We start from the raw sequence: 23,654 nt of genomic DNA on the forward strand, positions 1-23,654 counted from the left end.
ATCACCACAGGGAATTCGACCCCCTGCATTCATTAGTAATTTGTGATCTTTGATAACTGTGTCTTTTTGTGCTCAAAAATATTCAGTCAGTTTTTTAAAATCAATTTGTTATAATACTGACATACGGGCTCTGGGGCTGGACAGCTAGTATTTTCAGGAGATATTTCTGTTGTTTAAACAATAGTTCCCTTTGAAATGCAGAAACAAAACCCATGTTGTTCGTGGGCTGTGCACGCTACAGTAAACAACAAAACATTGTTGTTTTTAAAACCTGGTCATTCTAAGGAAGTTTTGCCCCCTTTCATAGCATCTGTGATTGGAGAGAAGAATATTTACACTGGTAAAGACATTGAATTCTGATATACAAAGGGATCTTATTTCATCATAACATGATAGAATTGTAATTCACAAGCAAAATTAGATTTTAGAAGTTAGTTTTAAGCCCAGTTACTGTAAATGTGGCTCTCTACAGTACTTATAGCCTGCACACCTGGGAGGAAGGGAGAGAGTTTATTCAGGTATGTGTGGAAAAGGAAAGAAGTGGAGAACTTAAAAAAAAATAATTGAAAATCCATCAGGTGAATATAGTTTATTGAAAACCCCACCTTTCTGCGGATTTCCATCTTACAGAATATCCTGATTGCAACTAATTGGATTTCACCATCTTTCTGTCTAACTCTTTTTGTGAAATTAAGATTTGCTAAAGACTTCGCTCGAGCAGGCTTGAGTCTTAAGATACTGACAGACAGAAGGGAAGGGAGGTGGGAGGGGAAATACTTGAGAGCTTTTCTCTGTCACTGATTTACCTGTTTCCTGCTGTGACGTCGAGACCAGGGTATAGTAACGTTCCACTGTGTACTGCGAGAGACGCAACTTTTCTATGCCGTGCACAGAGTCATTTCCTCTCAACCACGTGAAGATGACATCGTTTTCATCATAGCCCCCTGAGGAGAAAACAAACACCCGCGTTACTGTGGTTTAGCCAGTAAAAGCCCAGCTATTGCCCTGCCCTGTCTCCTGGGTGGGGACAGAAACACGATGTAGGCACTGTAGCCTGGACAAAGACCCTCCTAACTGTGTCAGACTATGGCTGGACGTTGGCTCTTCTTTCATTGCTGTACTGTCAGTCTGCTGGTTCAGATTTCAGTAGGAACGCACGCCACCGTGAATGATACACAACATGCAAGGCTGCTGAGAACCTATTTAAGTCATTTACACGGGGTATTTCTATTTAAAGTATTTTAACATTTTAAGAGATAATATATTCCGGTCATCTGCAGTTTGATTACGTGCAGCAGGATAAAACTACTGCAGCAATCAACCCTCAAATATAGTCTCTTCAGTCGTTAGAGGAGAGCAGGAGAAATGCAGTGGTTAAAAGAAGAGAATGCAGATCCCATTGAAGCATATTTCACTCAACTGTCTGTTCAAGTGCTTAAAAATACCAGAAAAGGTGTCTACAGTTAGTCGAGAGCTTGGAGCTGAGACTGCTATGCAGTTGTGAACCAGGCTCTTCTGACTGTATACGCGTTGTCCAGAAAACTTGCTCATAAAAGCAGCTTCTCTACAAATCATTCCTCCTATCCTCAAAGGCTTTAAGTTACTGAGGACAAATAAATACATCCGACATTTAAGTAACACCGAATTCCTGCCTCAAAATGGTGGAACAGATGAGATCAAGCAGTTACCGGTAAACTCCATATATGCTGGCTGCATAATTGCCTCCAGGAATGTAAATGCCAGCACACCATGACCGCAGGTTGGACTGAGGGATGAGGCTTGTACTGAGTCACCAGCCTGCCATTCGATTCAAAGATTTCACTTCATTTGTGAAACAAGCCCATCAATCCCATTAATTTGATCCTTTTATTAAGTGCCCTTCTTTGAGAAAATGAGTAGGGACGCTTTGATTCCGCTAATAACCCGTTCATCCCGGTAGAAGGAATAAGATGCAGTTGCAGCTCTATTTTTATCTAATTGCGTTTTCTTATTAGACACAAATTACCAGAGCTTGAGTGTGATGAACTCCTAAATTAGTTGTCCAGGGTATGAATCCCTGTGTAGAATCCTAAGCACGTGCCTTTTCAAAGTTTCTAAGCAGTTTTATAAATCGTGGTTACTCAGGAAAATTGCATAACAAATGATAGATTGTTGTTAATTCATCTGGCATATATTTAAATAGTATTATTTCTGGGCACTTATCCTAATGAAATCTCCAGTGGGCAATGTGCATGTAATTTCATTGGAATTAAACAGCAACTGAGCATGATGTAGGACCCAATCACTTTGAAAACAGGCCCAAACAAGCTATGCTTTAGCAGAAGAGGCCAATCACTGTTATTTCAGAAGCTACTCTTTGTAATAAAGTTAACCATGGTGAACTAATATGATTTTAATGTGAAAATAATATGTGCTTCCAAAGGTGCTTCATGCTGCAACCCCTGAAGTTAAAACCCGGTCTTTTCAGTACTGAGATTTTAGATGTTGGGTTTTGGGACACGAAGCGGGAGATTGTTGCTAGCGTGTTGTGGAGCTTCACAGATAGAGAGCAGCAGCACTGCTCTTGCTGAGCTCCGTGTAAAAGCCCTGTAGTGTCCTAAATTTCCCTGGAGTCTTTCCCAGACAGCTTTGCCATGGATGACTTTTTTAAATTTAACTGAGAGCAGAACTCACTGATTCCTTTTCTTGAGACTTCCAAGGCTGAGACTCCTCCTGTTGATGGGGGTCCCATCATCTGCATCACTGTGACAGACAGCCCTCATGGAGAAGCAAATACCACACCGTTGGGTTTGGCCTTAGTTTCAGTTCCTGAGTTTGAGAGGCACGTTCAACTCATATTCTAGGAAGAACCACCCTTCACACTGTCTTGTTACAGTGGAGGTTTGGGAGCTGCAACAGGTGGTAGATACCTACAAATGTGAAAAGTTGTTCTTACTGTACTCTAGCCCACGTGCTCACCCCACTAATTAGTTTGGAAGAAGCTGCGTTTGCAAAAGCGACCAAATTTGGAAAAACAGACATTATTACTTCATCCTTTCTGTGCAAAATCAAACTACCGGCTCTTTAATAAGAATATGATTTCTTACCACTCTTTTTATATAAATTGCAGAGTGACAGGAATCCTCTAGAAACTGTGGATTCCAACACAAGCATCTGAAGAAGGATGAGACAAAGTTGTTTTCTTTTAGACATTACTATTTGCAAGGATAAAAGTCTACTCCAGAAAGCCACTGTGATGAATCCAAATATTCAATTACATACAAATAAACAAATTTAAAGTAAAGTCAGGTTTTTTTTAAATGTTATACTCACAGCTTTCTAGCTGCAGTCTGCACGTTTGTGTGTCCATGGGATATTTTGACAGGTCCATGTTACAAGCAACAGTTGTAGTGATTCTGTAGGAAAAGAAAGAACTCCGAAAGTTGCAATAAAAGCCTGTAATGAAATATCTCTGGTTTTCATAGCAAAGTAGACCACAAAGACTCTGTCATTTAGATAGTTTTGGCCTATAAAATGAATGGACTGATCATTAGAGAGAGCCCTGCTTAAGAAGATATGCTCTCTGCAGCTACACTGATGAAAATGTAACCAAAGGAAGAATTTTGCTTTGCTGTCGTGGGAAATTTAGTGTGAAATCACATGTTTTCCAGTACTACGGTTTGCACATCTTAAGAAGTTACTACTTGTCACCTGAGGCACAGTAACTGCCTGCACACATGCTCTGGCTCGCTCTGATGTGGGGGGTAAATGAGTTAGTTTGCAGGACCTTTACTTTGCAGTCAAGGTACCTGGGAGACAGTTACTGTGAGCTGAGAAGAGAGAACGCTATAGGAACTGCTAACAACTGCAGCAAACATTTCTGCAGTACACGTACAAATACGCTTTTTGCTAAAAAGCGGAAATCATGGCTATGTGGCACTGGATAAGCAAATAGTTTCCCACTATCTGTTAAACTTCTACTGTTACGATGTCCTCCCTCCCTCCCTCCCGCCTGACTGGGACAACATCTAAACTCGTGAGCTTTCCAAGCAGGCGCTGTGCTCAGGACACAGCACATACCATGATGGGGAATCCCGATCCTTGGCTGGCATTTCCAGGTGGCCAGAACAGGGGGCAATGGATCAGAAAAGTATGGTCCCGGTTGGCTTGTTGACCCCAAACTCATTACCCATGACAGTTGGCATCTGCTGTGCAGCATAACTCTGGAAATCTATTCTGAACCACCATCGTCAACAAAGCCAAAGGCTGATCTACCTTAAGGCATACAAGATAGTGCCATTAGAGAACAGTCTGATGAGGCGGTTCCCCACGGTGACGTCGTGCAGGAAGGACCTTTTTGACTCCACTATGTATGTGTCTGGTACCCAGAGCAATTCCACTAGGCGAGCATCTAGCGTGAAGCTCTTGTTGCCATGGAAGACCAACCGGGGGTCTGTCCAGCGCTGCCGCAGGTATATCGTAGCTGTGTAATCCTGGGAAAGAGAGGAAAACCTGTAAGGATGTGTGTCCAGAACACCTACGCAGCATAGCTAGGGGTATGCCATGGGTGACAAAGAGGCGGGAGACACATTTGTTTAACCTATTGAAACTCAGCTTCAAATACACGCAGTAAATCTGATAGATTTTCATCATAGCTTTATTTACTGTATTACACTCTACAGTTTAGTGCTTGAGGACTAAATGTTATACTCACAGTACTTTTTTTTTTTTTTTAAATGAGCAATTATTGTAATTGATTTTTGTGGCATAATTACGAAATTGGCTAAAAATACAAAAGTACAGCCTTGTTCACACATTAAGGAAAAGTATAAAATCAAGAGGCTTCTGAGGTAGAAAACAGCCGCAGCTGGCATGAAGAATACAACATCTGTGGTTCCCTGATAAGGGTGCTTGTGAAGCTACATGAGGTACGGGGCGGGATGCAATTATTCCGCGGCTTTACCTTATGATATATAGCAGATACGGGAATGGGATGATACCGTGAAACAGATAAGCTGCCAATTAGCTGCCTGCTCGATACTTGGAGCCAACATCTTGTCAAATTTTGATGAAATGCTGTCCTTTGTGTGAACTTCGCTCATTATAATGTTATTATAATACCAAAACACACCTCCCTCCCGAAGGCTACCCGCCTCCAAGGTGCGACCACTCCTTCTTGAGTCTGCGCCCTGAATTTCTCGTAAACTATACCTTTAATTGTGAAGCGAGAGAATTTTACACCAATCATAATAAAAGTATGTATGACTAAAGTCACTCAAACTCCACTTTGAAGATAACAAATAGTATAAAAATAGCCCGAGAGAGGGGGGATACCCAGGGAAGACACCATCGCGAAGAATTCCATTGCTGATTTCCGGGATCAGTCAACGGGCTGAGCCTTTCTTCCCCCCATAGGGACGCCTTTGGGTAAGACCTGGATTATACCGAGTGCTTTCTTGGGAAACTTAGAAATTTCTCTAGAGAATCTCTTTCCTACATTTATAGCCAGGCTATATCGCTTACAACTTTGTTGCACGTTTTGTAGATGTCACAATACTTTCATTTGCACGTGCTTTGCAGACAGCGTATTTATCACCGGCAATCCTAAGAACCTCTATATCTGTTGTTTAAATAAACTGCACTGTTTAAGTAGCTGGTCGTTTCGGTTTCTCACTGAACGCGACCAAAGACTCGAGAGTGGCTGTGCCAGTTCAGGAGCACAACTAGACTGAAGGTGCGGTCCACTATTAGCGTACCCAAATCGTAATAGTTTAATACATATTAAATGTGATTGGACTGATAGTGGCGAATTGGGCATCACTCAGAATTTAAACCTAGCCGCACCTGGCCTCCCACCTCGGTGAGGAGGGTTAGAACGCAAGGGGGTTTATTTTCTGCCAAAACCGCTTGGCCCCTTTCACGCAACAATTTTTTTTGTGTCCATTTTGCAGGTAAGAAAACAGATGGGAAGCGCACACTTGAGGCCACTCAGCAAGTCACTTATATTAAAAATCAGTCATTGTCTAGAGTTGGAAAATTACACACGTACTATAAATGTGATCGTGAAAGAGACATCAGCACTTTGAAGAAAAAAGGTAAGCAAATCCAACCTGTTGTTTCACTGAGGTCTTAAAAAAATGCGAACAAATGAAAAACCAAATCCGGTAGCATCCTTTTTTACAGGAGTTTTGAATCTAAGGACACTAGGATTAATTTGAGTTTACCCTGCCAAAATCCACCTGCAATGACTGGAGTATTTTCACAGTGCCCCATCATACAAGAATAAGCAGTACTCGGCTCTAAAGGTAATTCTTTACCGAGCCTTCTGGAGAGACACAGGGCACTGTTGTACTATTTCCCTTCCTTCCTTATCAACGAAGTAAATGCAACCAGTTATGCCTTTTATTTTCAAAACACCTCTGTCACAGACAGACTGATAGTGGCAATTGTATTAAGAGTGTGAAGTCATTCTGTTTTACCACAGATGTGCTGCCTGTCTGCGGAGGATGAAGCAGTTCTGTTTCATGTGATCTCTAGTCTGTAAAATGCTTTAAGAGAAAAGGTCTAAGTAAATATCGGGTATCGGCATTTAGCTTTTGCAACTTCAAAAATTTTACTCTCAGCCTATGACAGAGGAAAAAACCACTGTTATGGCGTTCAATACAGTGAATTATAAAGTGACAAAAGTGAAGAATCCTGGTTATTTCCAGCTTTTATCGAGGTACAGAGTAAGCCTCTGCAATGTTTTCCATGTGATCAAAGCAATTTAGGTGGACCGTCAAGAAGAAAAACTCCAGAACAAGAGCTATTTTACAAGGCCCTTTCATTAAGTTAGAGGTATGTGAATAATTGATTTTGTTGGTTCTGCCACTTCCCCAAAATCAATAGCTTTATCAAAGTTACAATATTTTATTTAGTGAATTTGTTTAATTTTGGGGGGGAAGAGGGAAAAAAAAAAAAAAGTCAGCGATGTTCTTGAAAATGCTGAAATTAGGTGTTGACATTCTTCCTGACTGAACTTCGGACTGTTTGGACTGAAAGTATTTGCTGAATTTACCCAGGTTGCCCATAGTTTTGGTCAAGCTGAAACAGGAATTTTCAGCAATCGGTGTTTGAAATCCAGCTGTTATCAGAAGTGGAGGGAACCAGACTCATCAGTGGTGGGAAGATGTTCTCTGTATATTTGAAAATTATTATTTTTGTTTCTTGGGATGACCAGTTCTTTGAGCCTCAGACGGTGCTCACAGCTCAGAACCCCATTTCTCCTCCTTGAGAAGAAACCCTGTCTGTGTCTCCAGGCAGCGCCAGCAAGTCCAACAGAGGCCACCCCTACCCTACGCAGAGGACTCCTACACGGAGGAAAGGTATGAGAGAGGATTTTTTCCACTTCAAAGGAGCCTGATTTCCAGGAGGTGCTGAGTTTTTGACCAGTGGGACCTTTGGAGCCATCCCTGTTTACTTAAAAGCCCACGTTACTATGGTATCTATATAGTCTGCAGTCATGAAGGAGCCCTGTTCTCATCACACCTCTGAATACTGAGCTGTTCTCATCACACCTCTGAAAGTGGTCAACAGATACAGAAAAGCAAAACAGCTTGAATATGATGCACAGGAATATATGGCAAGTCTCTCAGGCAGATCCTACTCTTATCTCTTATAAAATAAAAATTCTTTCACTTACCATGTCGCTCTCGGATATACTAGAAATACTTGCAATGTCCAGACTCATTGCAATTTGAACGGGTTCTCCTGTGGAGGGAAAGAAAAGCTTAAGCTGAGAGAAGTGTAGAGCGAAAGGCACAATAAAACCGCTCAGGATGCTGCGCAGGGTGGGCTCTGCTCACGTGTCCCAGAAGCCCAAAGGGTTAGACACCGTTGCAGAGCATTAGACTCACAAATGACGTCATGATCCAAAATAAAGTTTTCCCTTTTAGGGAGCTGGAGTTCTGTATTTGGTGATGGTAGCAGAGAGCAAACACCCACCAGCCCTAGCTATGAAGATCAGCAGTTTAGATAAGCGGCATTTCAGTGGCATTTGCCGACGGGCAGGCAGCCAGGCCAGGTTATCCCTTGGTACCCCGTGCACTACACCCGCAAGGGGCAAGAACGGTAAACATTGTACAAAGCAGTTCTCGCGCACAGCTCTGGGAGGACTCTCCACAAGCAGGTAGCAATCAGCATCCCTGTTTCTCAGAGAGGAAAAACTAAATGGCAGAGAAATTCAGTGAGTCTTGAGACCATGCGCTGGGTTACAACCAGAAGCGCAACGGCCTGCACCTCCTTTTCGTTACTATATTACTGTCCTATTTACAAGCAAATTTTCAGCACTAAAATCCTGAATCTTGGTAGTTTCCACTCTTAAAATCCACCACGAGAGGGCAGCTCCTCCCCAGGAAATGTCAGGGCCGGGGGCTGGAGAGGGCTGCGGTCCTGCGCGGAGCACACGGCGGGCTCTGCCGAGCGGTTGTTGGACAAGCAGAACGACACAGGCTTTCCCTTTGGCTTCGCCTGGTTTGTCTGATCCCCAGCATCAGTCTGGGGCTCCGAGGAGGGCTTGGTGCTTTCTAAGACAGCCCTCTCTCCCTGGGTGACAACACAGCAACGCCTTTCCTTGGGACTCGCTGAAACTCCTTTTCGTCGTGTAAATCGCATTTAGGAAAGGCCAAGAGACACAGCTGCTAAATCTCCTTCCACGCGGCTTTGGTTTTGTTGGGGTTTTTTTGTTTAATTATTTTAAACGGTTCCAAAATCCAAAATGTATTTCATTTGTAAAATGAATTCGTTTGTATATTTTTTAAAGTAGCTGTCATTCACGTCCTCTATCTTATTTTCAGAAATTTAGACACTTGAAGCCCACTCAAATTAATGACTAGAGGGTAGATCTGTGAGGACTTGGGGCTTCTGGAGGAGGTCAAACCAGAGTCCTGACCTTTTTGGTTTAACATTTTTGGCTCAGGTAGGTGTCGGCTGGTGTAGGTGCTGTTAATCTCCATTACACCGTTCAGAAGCATCTGTTCACTGACGTGGCAGGATCTAGAGAAGCTTTTCTATTCCTGCATGAGATCAAACATTCTAGGCATAACAAGCTGGTAAATTCTGTATTGTCCCAGAAATTTATCACCATGGTCAGGAAAAGGAAGAAGCTCAAAGCTGCCAGTAGCAGGTCAGTCTGCAGGAGCTACGACGGGAAACATCCAAGTCCTGGTGAAAGCTGATGGGGAATTGTTCTATTGAGCTTAGTTTCATTAATGGGTTCTGGCAGGAAAACAAAATTGTTAAAAATAAAAATTTTCATAGCTGTTTTTTAAACTTTCATCAATATTTTTCAGGTGCTGAATGTCACTCTGAGAAACCCTTTCCTCTGAGTGGTTACAGCACTCACCTGGAAGGTGGGAGACCTGACACCCAAATCAGACAATAGCCTCAGGTAAGTTCCTAAATACCCGACTGTCCTTCAGGTGCTCCCTACTTCCTAGAGTTTCACCAGGGTTTAAAGCAGGTTTAATTTGTGTCTCAGTGCAAAGTGAAAGCATCCATCAAAAGTCAGTATTTCTGGCCGGGAGAATGACTTCATTTCTCTATAGCCACAATCTACTAAACAGATATACATGAACAAGAATAAAGCAGAAAACCACAAGGGTCAGAGTCTAAACAAAAGCATTTATAATTAGAGCAGAATTTAAGTTACTCTGTCAGGTCTTTCACAGAGGTATTGAAGTTTATAAATTCTCTGTTCCTAACCTCACAGATGGGCATGTTCTCGCACCCCACACGCGCATGCACAATCTATTCAAGACAGCAGCGGATGCGCAGAGAGGAGGGCGGCCTTGGCTACTTGCTAATTTCAAAGGAACACAACCAAAGGGACTGGGGCATCCTGAAGAAAGCTTAAAGCATGCTCTCCCCTCCCCACAAGCCTTGCATACCACCAAAGTAGGGCCTAAGGTATTTGTTGTATCCCATGGTGAGGTTCTCAAATCCAGGGAGGGACGCTGTGTCGCCGCCGCGCAAGTCGGATATGTGACCCAGGGAGCACCTCCTGGGGACACAAATAGGTACTGTTACGTGTGGCTGGGCACATCTGGTTTCCCGCTCATGCTCAAACAAGCAAACAAACTACAGAAAATGGTTATTAAAAATAAGTAGTGAAATCACAAGCACTTGCTCACATTGCTTACCTTGGCTAAATAATTGGCACCTTGAAGAGGTGGGAAAATGGCAAATTATCTCAGCTGATAGCTACAGGTTTGCACACACGGTAGCTTAAGGACATTCTTAAAATGCCCCAGACAAATCAAGCAAGGTCTATGTATCAGAAGTCATGACAATAACCCGCGGTCTCCCCCTTCCCACCCCTCCTCATACAGTCTCTGTAAGGAACGTGCATTTCTGTTTTCCTCCTGCTTGTGACAGCCTGAGACAAATCTTGCTGACCAACAGCTCCTCCTCCCCCGTCTCTAGTCCCCTGAAGAAGCTGTCACGCTCGTGTTAGTGTCAGCAGCGTCCCCACAGCTGCTGTCAGGAGTAAAACCTCTGGGTACACCGACGGGGAAAGGGAAAGCACTGAGCACTTCACAGACACCAACGAAGCGGCCAACCCCTAGAGCTGCTGTGCGTACAGAGGGTTCAACTAATTTACAATGTCAAAATGAATGTTTCGTGGATGGACAATAAAGCTAGTACCTGACATTATGAGGCTCACAGATCTGTACCGTCACACAGGCAGCTGGAGAGACAGGGCTTTTGGACCGTAAAAGTTAAGTTTTATGGTGCAGCGTCCCTGTGTGGTCATGTGCTCACTTGATGAAAATGTGAATGAGTGACTCATTAAGAGTTTGTCAGAGTCTCGGGACCACTGGTCTGTGCAGTAAGAAACTTAGCAAGACGGTTACTCAAAGCTCTGATAAATTTTTTTCTTCTATTCCCTTTAAAGCTGGGTTAGTAGTCCTTGGAGCTTTGCTGTAGGTTTTAAACCAAAAAGGACCGTCCAGCAGAACGATGCTCACATCGTGAGCAAGTTAATGCACAGCATAAACATAAACCATTCAAGAAATTTAGGACTTGTAGGTCCAGGGAAGGTAGTAACAGTGCTGGGAGTCCTGCGGCAGACGTTTCCATTTCCAGCAAAGACTGCAAACTGTTCTGGTCCTGAACAGCAAATAAGAGGTTGCACTGTTAATGTACATACTGTGTTTTGGGGACCTATGCGGGCTGCTCCCTTCTATGCCACAACCCTTGCTGCACCCAGCTTTCTTTGGATGGGCTGGATAATTGGGAGCATAGTTTCCGTTTGACCCACATTATTTATATGAAACGTAATTCAGACATTCCCTGTAAAACAAAACAAACGCTTCACTTACTTACCTTTGGGTTGGAAGGAAAAGACACAGACTGAGGAAGCAAAAGTATCTGCAGAACATCTCTGGAGATTATTTCTGTATTTGCTCTGCTTGTCTGTGAAGCAGAAAAGAAAGGCAAAATTTTGTGAGTTAAGAAAAATTATTTTGAGGGAAGGGGACAGGGAAAAGAAATCCTGCACAGTCAGAACCACACTCTGTGTGATGTTTAACATTCCCAACACACAGTGGCTCCTGCCCTTTTTTCTAGCTTGTGTTTTTCAGCACCGTGCTATCTTAATGCTTTCCACATAAAAGACACTAGTGACAACTCAGCTCCTGCAGTCCTTGACAGGGTCACCGAATTTTAGCTGCCACTTTGTTTTCGATAGGGCTTTTCTGCTTTCAGCATGGGATGGCGATTAGCTGATGTTGAGAATGGCACCATGGGAAGGGATCTATGAAACAGAAAAATGTTTTGGCAGTCAGACTCTGAAGCCAAGCGAGATCCTGCCCACGTATGATGGATTCAGCATCTTTTAGTTCAAGGCTCCACTAATCAGCCACACAGAAATGCTGCAGCTCTGCGCTCCATTAGCTTGTACCTGGGATAAACACGTGCTATTAATAGTAATGTTGGCAAGTCACTCAGCATGCAGTACAGGATAAAATCATTTCACTTTAAATGGGTTTCGTTGACTTTTCTGGGAGCGGAACCAAATCTTGGCTCCTGGCCCGAGGCTCCCACGGGCTCGTGCTGGCCTTGGAGCAGGTGCCACGATGGGCAGCTCTTAACCAAGCTCTGCTCCGCTCCGCATTTCTGCTCCCTGCCTGAAGCGCCGCTTCAGCTGCACACCTTTCCTTGAGCATAGGGACAGCGCTCTGCAGGATGGGCTGGGCAGTACAACTGCCACAGCTGCCACGGGGAGATCGTTACTCAGCCATCGTTAGTTTGAGCTGGAAACACAACACTGCTCGATCTGCTCCGCTATGCTATTTGAAGCGTGTCAGAGTTTTCCTGCAGATACCGGCAAGCCAGCATCATTTTTGGATGGACATGAGTTTTCCTCTTTATTATACTGTTACAAACTGGGAGTGACTACGCAAATCATTAGTCCCCATGCCTTGCCACCAGCGAGAGCAAGATCCCAGCAGCTAAGGCCTCAACTTCAAACCTGGCTGTTCCACAGTAACCCAAATATCAGGAACTGGGTTAGATTCTTCCTGCAGCAGTTCACCACAGCCCAGAGGACACTCTGCCTTCTCAGCTAGTTGCACAGCTCTGGTGCTGTGCCATGGGACAACAGGGTTCCAGTCAAGGAGAACATCTTGGCCCATACAGAGCCACTAAAAACACCTGAACATTCAAGAACCACCAGTGCAGGTCATCCCACTGGAGAAAGAATGTTTTTAAAAATAAAATATGCTCTAATATTTGTCCAAAATCTGAATTCCTAACAAGGCTTTGCACTTCTAGCCCTTTCTCTGAACGTCACGTTCAGATGTTTCCAGATGTTACCGAGTGCTCCTCACTATAAGGTGATTGTGCAGGGCTAGAGAGAGAATCATTTACCCACCCACAGCAACGTCAGACCACAATTTTGGTGTCAAAGGAGGAGGATGAATCCAGGCAGTTTAAATAAGAACTTCTAGGAAGAAAGGATAACTCTACAAATTAACATTTAATTAAAGTATGAGAATTCATGAACTTCAGCTGAGGAGCAGTCCCTCATGAGCATCTGTTTTGCACAGGGGCTGTGACTGCTAGCATTTTGGTGCATCGGAGTAAGTTTCTAAACAGTTTTATTCTATCTGATCCCAGTTACCAAAACCTTATTTTGAAAAAAAAAAAAAAGAAAGCCAAATTCTATTTATTTTGATGACTGACTAATAGAATAGAGACCTCTTATGTAGTCAAAAGCCTTCTTGGGACCCTGTCACGTCTTCAATTAGCAGAAGTGAAGCGTGCACTGCAAGTGTGCTACTGCCCTACAGTGAAGACCACTGAAACAAACCCACTCAGGTACATTTATAGTTGCTGCTGCCACAGACCCAAGTGAACTACACAGTCTAAATTTCCCTGTGACATTGCTAATTCTTTGCAAAACAAGGAAAATCTTGTTTTCCTTCAGAAGGTGGCTGCGAAGATAATAAATACATGAAAGACTGCGAGGCAGCGACAGGGGGATCTGTAAGTACCTAACAGAGCTAGGAACTAGCCATTCCAAAACACTCATGGGCAACTAAAAGCTGACACCAGTCCCCAGAGCTGAATAACCAAAGCATTTTTTTTACTCTTCAAGTGTATCAGTTAATACTGTTGCAGTTCTGCTTTTATTGGGCAGGAGCTTTCATCAGAGGTTACCAGCTTCGTTAGTACAGTACACTGTGAAGAAATTAGTGTAAGACTGTGTATTTATGTTTCTCTGTCCAGTAAAGGATTTCAGTTTTCTCTGATAGGACAAAAAAAACCCCAAACCTTAAACACTGTTTAATCTGGGCGTTTTCCTACGCTCAGTGAAAGCACGGCACAGGCAATACCAGAACAGCAGTAGTCATGAAGGCAGCACTGGTACAACTGGTGGGGAGACTGCTTCCAATGCCCAAGTTATATAAAAATCATTCATTACGTAGACTGAGAGATAATAAAAACCTTGAGAATATAATAGCTTACTTACTCAGGTCCGTGTTCTCCTACTGGCTGTGCAAATTATACAAAGATACAAGTGTTATAGTAAAATAGATCCAACTTAGAGTCCTCTGCGGAAGGCTGTGTCTGCTTCCAGAGAAATTTCATAAAATAATGCTTCTTCACAGCAAGCAACAACAGCAGCACGCGTATCCACTGCAGCTCAGTCTGTGCTTCCTTAACTCGGCTTTATTCCTCTATCTTTGATGGAGTGGTAAGAGAGAAAACACAAAAGGAGGAAAAAACTCACTGGCAGCCGCAGTGATTGTGTTTATAGGGAATGGGCTGTGAGGTGACAGAGATGTACAGTCACCCGACAGGGCCCAAAACGGTACCCGGGCTCCTTCGCACCACACCAAGGTAACCCAGAGCGACCGGCTGCCCCATCTCCGGGAGTCATGAGCTGTGAGGGAAGCCGGCAGGAACCACTGCTGTCCTGCGCCACCTCCCACTTTACTCTGTAAGCACTATGTCTCACTGCACAGAGCAGAAAATGAGCATATTGGCCAATTTATAATGGCTGATGACATCCCAATGCCAGGCAATAGGAGCATTTATGAGAATCTAAAAATCCACCCAGGACCAAACCCGTATGACCAGTGTACTAAGCTTAAGGTAGTAATTTACAAGGTCAGATTTTACTAGAGCCAAATTGCTATGACTGCAGAACACGGCACACAGGCGCGCACGCGTCTCAGAATAAAACCCGGCTAGGAAAGATACAGAAAACAAAATAAATGCTGAAATAAAACCAGACTGCATTTAATTTGCCCATTTAGGTGTTACCTCTATTTATTACACAGAGTTAAAGATTTTCATGATGAACTCAGGCATCATTTGTCTGTTCTACTTCCCTCGTGCTGTAAGGGAAAGCTCTGCAGGGAACACCGCGGGCTGCCTGTGCTGCGGGCAGGGGCGGTTCACGAGCACCGCTGGGCACAAGTGGTCCAAGGGCAGCCTGTGTCCCACAGCCCAGGTCCTCACACAGTCCCCGCAGCACCCGAAACCTCAGCCTGCCTGCGCCAAACACAAGCGAGGCCATATCTGAAAATTTTAGGCAACCATTTTCACTGGGGTGTTTTCACAAGTGCTTTGATTCCCAGGACAAGGTTTGACAAACACCATATGAGGACACTTATTTTCATCTCAGACGTGGAGCGATGTGGCCAGGCTTTGCCATGGCTTGTCTCTGCTGGAGAACCAGCGCAGCCCTGGCAGCGCTTTCAGAACCTTTCTTCCACCCAGGCCCAGGCGCGTTCCTCACTCATGGCCAACACGGCCGGCGCACGGGGATGGTGCTGCAGAGAGGCTGGACTCAGCCAGGGACTCCCCTTTTGCTCCCTGTGTTCACTCCCGAGGAGTCACTTTCCAGGAGAAGGCGTCCCTACACCATCACCAGCAGTTTCCAGCTTCATGACCGCCTCGTGCTGAGCTTGCTTTGGCCACTGACGCGAATGCACTAGTTGCCAAATACAATTGCAAAATGATGAAAGAGGCAAAGAGCATCATACACCCTGGGATCAGACTTCCCTGGCTTTGCCAAAACGTGACTTCAAGGGCAACATATTCATTTATCTAGAGAAGGTTTTGAGTGATTTAAGACAGATATAATCTGTCTTCCCTTTTTTAATGATTCTTTTTCCCCCTTGCCCAGCCTGAACTACGAGCAGTTTTCTGATCTTGAAAGACGACTGCTCTGGGGATGTGCGTGGGCAGGGGATTCTGTGAGGAAAGGTTCACGGCCTGACAACTGCTGCTAAAGTCAGGTATTCTGATGATTTATTAGGACAGCTGTTCAAATTTTAACTTACTGACCAAACAAACCATTAAAGGCTTTCCTTTTCAGTTGATCTAAAATGATTTGTCTCTCAATTTCCTCAACTTTAACTTGAAATTTATTGTTTTGAAACTTTAAAGCTTGTTCTCCCCAGAAAAAAAAAAAATAGCGAATTGCTATGTTTTTTATTTTTGAATGTTGAAAATGTATTTTGTCAGGCCAGGAGAAAATCTGAAGCAACTGCAAGGAAGAGAACGGAGTTAACAACAGGGAAACTTTTTTGTGCAACGTTTTTATGCAAGCCACTCTTACTGAAAACATTAGCTATTTGACACTAAAATCAATTTATACAGAAAACCCACCATTATTACAGAACTAAAGAGCTGGTGGGATCCTGTCACGTGTCAGCAGATACACAAGCTCCCTCCTCGGCTGGTCAGGACAAAAAGGGACACTGGAGGCTGACGGAGGAAAAGGGGACGGGAGAACCTGGGAGCAGTGCCTGTACCGGCAGGTAGGCAATATAGAAATTATTTCTTATTTTTTAGCTTCAAAAATCTCCTTTCTTGCTTATGATATTTTCGAACTAAAACAAGAAATTGAGAAAAGACTTCAAGTCTGTTAAGTAAGAGAAGATAAAACAAAGCACATAATTTGGGGTTGAAAGGAATGTTTCATATTGACTTAAATTTTCCATGGTTTTGTGTTCTGCCAAAACCTCACTCAGTTTCTGGTTTGGTTGGAACTGGACTTTTTTCTGCCCTGCTGGTTTCCCTGTTTGAGAAAATCTGAATTCAACCAGGTTGTTTTAACAACTTGACCAAGTCCAGAAGGCCCTCATTGGCCCAGTGGTTGCCGGGAAGGGCAAGAGGTGCGTTTCAAAGCAGACGCTGTGGGGGCCCGGGCCCCAGCAAGGCACGTGCTGGCTGTGGCGGGGTGCGACAGCGGTGCTGAGAGCTGCCTGCTCAGTGACACACACCAACTGCTTTAGTCTGCTTTTTGTTTCTTTTCAGTTGCTTGGAGCGGTTACCTGAAATCGTGGACAGTTACACGTGGTACTTGTAGAAATCCTTCAAGAACTTCTGTGAACTTCTGCTCTTGGTAAAAAATAGATTCTTTCCATCCACATCACTATGATTACATCACATGAAAAATTACCTCTCAATTCCAGAAACCGCAGGCGCTGCCGAGGTGACTTGCTGAGGCTATAGCACGCACCTGTGCTTGCTTGAGGCAACCCTCGCCACGTTTCAGCGCACGGCCGACCCTCAGCGCTGTGTGGGGACCAGCCCCTACGGCGGGTGACCCACCCACCCACAGGCCATCAGTGACCGCCCAGAGAGAGTCCCACGGACAAAGCGACACCAGGTAACTTAAAAATACAGAGCGCACTCCTAATTTCATATGCACTGGTACCACGAGTGGCACACACGTTTATATACACAGACATTATATGTATTACTACTCTTAAGAGAGGGGAACCAGGCCTGTTATTTGCATGACACCCATAAACCGCAGGCCTGATTCCTGTCTGTCTTACTCCAGCGGAAGTCAGAAGCAACTCCAAGATACAAGAAAGGTTTGCGTAAGATTAGATTCAGTTCTTACATAAGAATGCAAAAACCATGCCTGAGTAACGCATTTCTGTTTTCAAGATGTAAACTCTCATCCTTCAAGCTACTTGTGGGAAGTGGCAGCTTATGCTCACGCATCTGCCCACCCAACGTGGTGCACAGGTCTGCCTGCAGCTTGCAGGACTGAGCTCTGTAAGTACATACAGAAAATCTTAAATTATATAAAAATCAAGGTTTCTGAGATTTACTTACGTGAAATAAATTCTTCCTCCAAAATGTCAAGTTTGGCTTCTGTTTGGTCAATTCATTTGCTCTGTTTGAGCAAATACAATGTACATAAAATTTATAACTAATTACAGTTTTATACAGAAATTAGGCATGCTCCAGGCGGCTCTTCTTCTTCTGCACTAGACACCTAAACTCTAGCTCATCTAAACTTGCCTGCAGTTGTCAATCTCCGGTAGCTGCAGACCCGTGAGCTCGCAGCTGGCTGTGCTCAGTCCCGTTGGGCAATTACTTGGGGTTTCATTCACTGGGCAAACCTGCCCCTCGCTGCCGGCAGGGATCCAGCGCTGGGTACAGAAAGTTCAGCTTCCCTCCTCTAACAGGCAGGCAGCTCGCGAACCCAGCAGCGCCGCTTTCTACGATTTTGCTCTCTACTTGCCAGCCCCGTAATTGTAACACTATATATACGGTCCCTCCCACCTCAGCAGTTCTGCTCGCTGAGTCGCCTCCATTGTGTATGTGCAGGTATTTTATGTGAGACATAATTATTCCTGTTCCTATCAGCTGAGACAAGCATCCACAGGATTAACTCCCTCGCGGGACACCAAATTGTGCACCCCGAGTACCTTCTGAACTGTACGTGTGAAGAAGAGGATAATAACTGTAGGTACCTGTTACATTAACAGTAAATAAAGCAAAGGTGGTTTGCTGAGGCGCATTACTGAGAGCTCTGCTCAGTTCTGGGCATGCTAGAGAAGGAAATGGGAAATAAAAGGTAATTATTATGGAAAGATTCTCATGTGAGCAGAATTTGGAAAGAATGAGAGCGTGTCATTTAGAGAGAAAGTAATTGCAGAGACACAAAGCTAAAATAAAGGAATACAGAGAGAAAATGCATCAGACGTTTTGTTTCTGATTATTCTCACATTCTATGAGACCGAGGGCATGGTCAATACACCAAAAGGCTACAGCAGACACACAGCCACAGCGAGCATGTGGAAATTTTTCTTCCAAGCTTCCAGGCAATAGGTAAATGTAAAATAAGAAACCTGCAAATGCACCGGGTAATTTGGGATGGCTTTCCTTGCTCATCTTTGATGGCTGTGACAGAGGGAAGCAGTTTCCCTTGCAGCGCTCTGCTGGCTGGCCGCCATCACAGAGTTCTCGGTACCATCTCCTGAAGCGTGCGTTGCGGGCGGACCCGCAGGGCTGTTAAGCAACGAGTGTGATTTAGCCGAGCGATTGCTACGTGCCCTGGCCCGCCCCGCCAGCAGGAAAAGCAGGAGGGACTCGCTGACCTCTCAGAGGAGGAAAGGAGCGATGGACAGAATCGCTTTATTTTGTCTTCATTCTCGCTGAGCATCTGCCTGCTTGGAGCAGATGGGTGCCGTGGTGTGCCAACCTCAGCAGCACCTTGCCGAGGGGGGAAAGGACCTGGCGTGGCTGAAGGGGGGGAGTAAGGATGGATAGAGCCGCCAGTAACTCATTAATTGAAGGCTCGACAACACGCTGACAAATGAGCATGTGAGAAAAAAATATGAGATGGGGCCCCAAGGAGCACGGTTCAGACGTAATCATTCATCTTACACGCAGATTAGTCTGAATTTCTGTGGGGCGGTGAAACACTCCTCACCCACAGTCAGTTTTAGGGGAAAACCAGCCATGTAATGTCCGGAATGCCTCCACAGCCCACTTTTTCCCAACACCTTTATTTTGCTCTCGCAGGCAGCACAATCAAAGCTGCACTGCAGCTGCACGTCCTTTCACGCCAACATTCATTTTTCCTCAATAAATACTCAATATCCACAGTAAAACCACGCACATAGAAACACAACATGCCAGCATTTAGCTTTTAGTGATAAATCCCTTTACCTATTGCATGAAGAGGAGTAATTCATATATGAATAAATAAAACCTTAGAGCCAGTGAGCACACCCACAATAGGCCACTACAGCTTCGTATGAACAATTTAGCTTTCTTTATAATACTTTTAAAGCTGTCACAACGCCTTGGCATGGTGGGATTACCTGCAATGACTGGCAGGCCGGTCCCCATGTGCCTATTAACTGCATGACCTTGCAGCCACCAAGAGCTTATTACATGAAGAGAGTCACCTCTGGACACCAACTGGAAGCAGATGAAGTACTGAAGAAGCGTGACTGACTTGCCCACAGTAGCTGCCGCAAAGAAAACGAATTGAAACCAAGTGCCCCACGTGCTGTTTGCCTTCCGCTTGCTCCGTGCAGTGAAGGAGATGTGTCCCAGGCGTCCTGAGAGCAGAGCTGTGGCCCAACAGAGAGCTGCGTTCAGATGCTATAAATTTTACTCAAATCCCTGCATTTGATGTTTCCCACTGACTAGGTGCCTCTGTGGGTTATAAGAACACTTAAAAGCCAGTCCACCCAAAATTCCAGACGCGAGGTGACCAACTCTGAAGGCACCTCAGATCCTTTCAGGTTTGTCAGCTCTTGCCAACGGTTGGTGGCAGCTTTGCACCCCTTGCTTACATTGTCCCCGCTCCCAGGGCACCACATTGCCACGGTTTGGTACCCTCAGCCCGGGCTGGGAGGGTTTGAATATGCCCCCCGGGGCCTCAGTGGTCCTCCCATCCCTTCCCTGAGACAGGCTAAAATACCTAAAGGTATTTAATCCAGATTCATTTTGATGTTACCTTCTTTTTAAAGACCATTCAGCACCATGTTTCATAGTGCAACATGCCATTTAATAGAGCAGTAAAACAAACAAGATTTTTTTTTTTTCTATTTGGACTTCTCCTCCTTTTAACTCACTCAAGAAACAGCATAAATGTTGCCCATTTCTAAGAATAGTGACTTAAGGTAGCAAGAGGCCAAGGCATTTGTCTCATAAGTGTTATCAATATCAGTCAGACTATCTGCCAAGAGAACGGCTCCTGCAGAAGACGTGCCAACAGCCCGTGGCTCAGAGCAGTACCCAGTCCCGCAGCTCTTCGGGAACCGCCGCTGGGCTGCAAGACTGCTGAACACAGGCAGCCACCGCGGGCTCTCCCCACGCAGCCGCCCTACACTTTGCACTGTGTTATCTTCCCTCCTTGTTTCACTTAGCCAGACCCCAACCATCCCCCCTCGCAGCTGGCATGGCGATGCCACCCCGTGGCAGGCGTTGGGCTGCGGAGCACCACCTTTATTTAAAATAATCCTTCACATGCGCAATCATCGATAACTGCTAACCTACTCCCTAGAAGACACAGACCAATTGACAGATTATTATAACCCCTTAAAATATTAATGCCCTATCAGGAAGCAATTTCACTGGGCCTAGAGACTCTTCCATTATTAGAAATTATGCCCCAGCCTTAAATAAATTAACTCAATAAATGTCTTACCATGAATACAAATTCCTGCTTAGGGCTTGCAAATAAAATGATTTAGAGCTGTTCTCTGAGGAAAGATGAGGTGTTTAAACTTGCAAAAGAGGAAGGGCTACCGTATTCATTAGTCTTTTGTTTTAAATGGACTTCTTTTACACTGAAGGCATCCCTTTCGGAACAGAGGGGGAAATCTTTGGAAAATTAAGTTGTTACAGTTTCTTACACTGGGCCGCACGGTTTCAATTCTGCAGACACCCAGATCTCTGCTGTACTCCAAAGGCAGCTCTGGGGCCGAGACCACCGCAGCCTCGGCAGCAGCTGCCCAGCGCCATCAGCACCACATCCCTGTGGGGCATGGGGGAGACCCCACAGTTCATAGGGTGTCTGTTAATAAAGCTTCAGCCTTAGCAGGTGTTTGTGATTTCAAGAAAACATAAGCATGAGCAAGCCCATGAATCATCCCAACCTCCTGTCAAAGTGTCTGCCCTCTTCGTGTCGATGAATCGACTGCAGCAACGTGAAGGCCACACTGTCAGATTTCATTAGAGCTGCATTTCACACCAAAGGCCCCTGATGTTTCAAGAAGAGTATTACAGCTCAGCATCCTTTTACGAATCTCTGAGCTGGCAAGAACAACATGGAACATCAGCAGAGTAATACCTTGTCTGTCCATTGTGCACACTTCCACCATTTCCATTTTTGGCCACTTTTTTAGGAGCAATTATACACACACACAGACTTCCTGTGCGCTATTGTACTGCCTCCAATGCAACTGATTTTCTCAGGTGAGCACAGCCTGGTTTGCTCTATCTGGCCCATCCTTAGGGACAGGACAGCCCTGGACGGGTAGTCTGCAACCTCAGGAGATGCGTAGGCAGCACCCCATGATTTGGTTATCTGCCTGGCAGCAGCTGCCAGGTGTCACCGCCCGCCTGTGGGACATCCAGAGCCATGTCCTACAGCAGAGAGGGGCACACCTCGAGCTCTGCTGCAGCGAAGCCCAAGCACAACATTTCCCCAAAGGACGTGCCTTAGCTCAAAATACAGTGTAAAGACAGACACGTTCCTAAGACAGTGCAGGTAAACAGATGCCTTCTGCAGATAACAATCAACAGGAACACCATGGGGAAGATAAAGTCTCTGTCTTTTCTTTGTGCTCAGGAATCGATTTGATGAGATTTTGATTGCTGATAACCACAGCACTCTTGTTTGCCCGTGAAGAGCTCACATGACTCTCTCGGTCCTGGTTTAAGATTAGAGCATGCCCCGAAAATGGACGCAATGTTTCCAGTTGTTACTTTTCAGTTTGTACACACATGAACAGTTCAGTCCCAAACCGCAGGTTACACATAAAAGACACAAGTCAGGATGAAAACAATAGCCCCACTGATTCCACTGGACTGCATCATAAAGGTTTGTAAAGAAGACCATAGATTCAACTTACTGTTTTCCCTTAGACAGAAATTCCATCAAAAGCCACCCACAGAGACGCTTAACACAGGGAATTTTGCAAGCGGAGCAGGGCGATTGCCTTGGCAGCAGCCTTCTCCTCAGCGTCTCCTCTTGCTGGCATGGACTTTGCACTTGTACCTGTTGCATTCCCAGCTGACCCAGCAGCAAGCTGTTGGGCTGGTGACATGAAGCTGCCCAGCACGAATGCTTGCTTGCGTGCTGCAGCTTTTAACCACGGCATCTGAATTTGCTTCTTGCCACCCTTGAGGGCTGGGATAAATATAACCCCAGCTTACACATGCGAGAAATGGCGAGAATGGGCACGTGGGGGCAGGGAGAGGGGGCGCAGCCTGCTTGGGTCGGGGGGAGAGGCAAGCAGAGGAGAGCAGCTCCCCCTCTCCCTTCCTCCCACCCTCACCGAGCCCCCCATCCCCAGCCCTGGGAGCCCACTGCTGTGCCTGTGCCACCATGGGGCCTTCAGGCAACCACTGGCACCTGCGGGCACCACTTCCCAACCACGGCTCCCGGCTCAGAAACATCCCGCCTGCCTCAGTGTCCCCACAGACCACGCATTCAGCAGTCACAGGCAGCCACCAGCTGCCCTCGACAGGAGATACCCCCCATGCCGGCCCCATCCACAGACAGCCCATACAGACACCATCAACAACCAGTTACGTTACATTTAAGGCCACTTAGCCCTCAAGGTCTATCTGTGCAGGGATAATGTTTCAAAGCAATTTGGCAAAAAGTAAGGTTAGAGGAGCAACTTCCCAGCTCTGTGCAACAGATTGCAGCCTCGTGGCTTCCTGGGAGTGTGGCACTTGTGCCGCTTGTGGTGGCCACCCCCTCAAAGCCCCTGCTGCCACCTCCCTCCTGTCCCCAGCACCTGTGGCTTCCCGCTCTGTCTCCAGCGCTGGCCAGGCTCTGCTCTGCCGCGGTGCAGCCGGCGATGGTCCTCGCTGAGGCCGGCTGATGCTTTGGGAGATTATTCCTTAATAGGCTGATCTCTGTGCTAGCAAAGGACCGGGGAAGGGAGGAATACATTATCAGCTCTAATCTGGCATTACAGCGTGCTTGCTGCTTGGGTTCTGCCTCCCAAAAGCAGAATTAATTGCTGGGCTAGAAAATGCACATAAATCAATCAGCTCATACACTACATTTATTTTCTGTAGCTATGCATTGGGCTCCTGGCAGCTTAAAACAGCAGTGACACCCACTGTTGCTACAAGGAGGGATAAAGGTTGGGCTCTTGCCAAAGGCTACCTGCAGAAAG

The 23,654-nt window shown here is 45.4% G+C and overlaps 1 protein-coding gene and 1 long non-coding RNA gene across 8 annotated transcripts in view; one reads left to right on the plus strand and one right to left on the minus strand.

Annotated features, from left to right (window-relative positions):
* The window catches only part of GABRP (gamma-aminobutyric acid type A receptor subunit pi), a 40,282-nt gene that overhangs the window by 5,002 nt on the left and 11,626 nt on the right, over positions 1-23,654 (minus strand). The window contains exons 2-8 of one of the 6 annotated variants that reach the window (XM_074603582.1): positions 23,268-23,393; positions 11,344-11,433; positions 9,906-10,018; positions 7,661-7,728; positions 4,255-4,472; positions 3,313-3,395; positions 807-944 (exon numbers count right to left, since the gene is read on the minus strand). In XM_074603582.1, coding sequence (XP_074459683.1) covers positions 807-944; positions 3,313-3,395; positions 4,255-4,472; positions 7,661-7,728; positions 9,906-10,018; positions 11,344-11,399 — 676 coding nt within the window. In that variant the 5' untranslated portion in view covers positions 11,400-11,433; positions 23,268-23,393. Of the gene's footprint in view, positions 1-806; positions 945-3,312; positions 3,396-4,254; positions 4,473-7,660; positions 7,729-9,905; positions 10,019-11,343; positions 17,557-17,607; positions 18,350-22,373; positions 22,636-23,267; positions 23,500-23,654 lie in introns of those variants that run through there. The other 5 variants (XM_074603583.1, XM_074603585.1, XM_074603587.1 and 2 more) reach the window with 5 other exon arrangements.
* Positions 5,305-11,817, plus strand: LOC141749686 (uncharacterized). Of its 2 annotated transcripts, none has more exons than XR_012589453.1 (5): positions 5,305-5,406; positions 5,931-6,074; positions 7,199-7,343; positions 9,309-9,406; positions 11,708-11,817. It is a non-coding gene; the product is annotated as an uncharacterized LOC141749686 (long non-coding RNA). The 2 variants fall into 2 exon arrangements; XR_012589452.1 differs by lacking the exon at positions 11,708-11,817 and adding an exon at positions 9,728-9,862.

This window comes from Larus michahellis, chromosome 11 (assembly GCF_964199755.1).
Source record: "Larus michahellis chromosome 11, bLarMic1.1, whole genome shotgun sequence".
NCBI lineage: Eukaryota > Metazoa > Chordata > Aves > Charadriiformes > Laridae > Larus > Larus michahellis.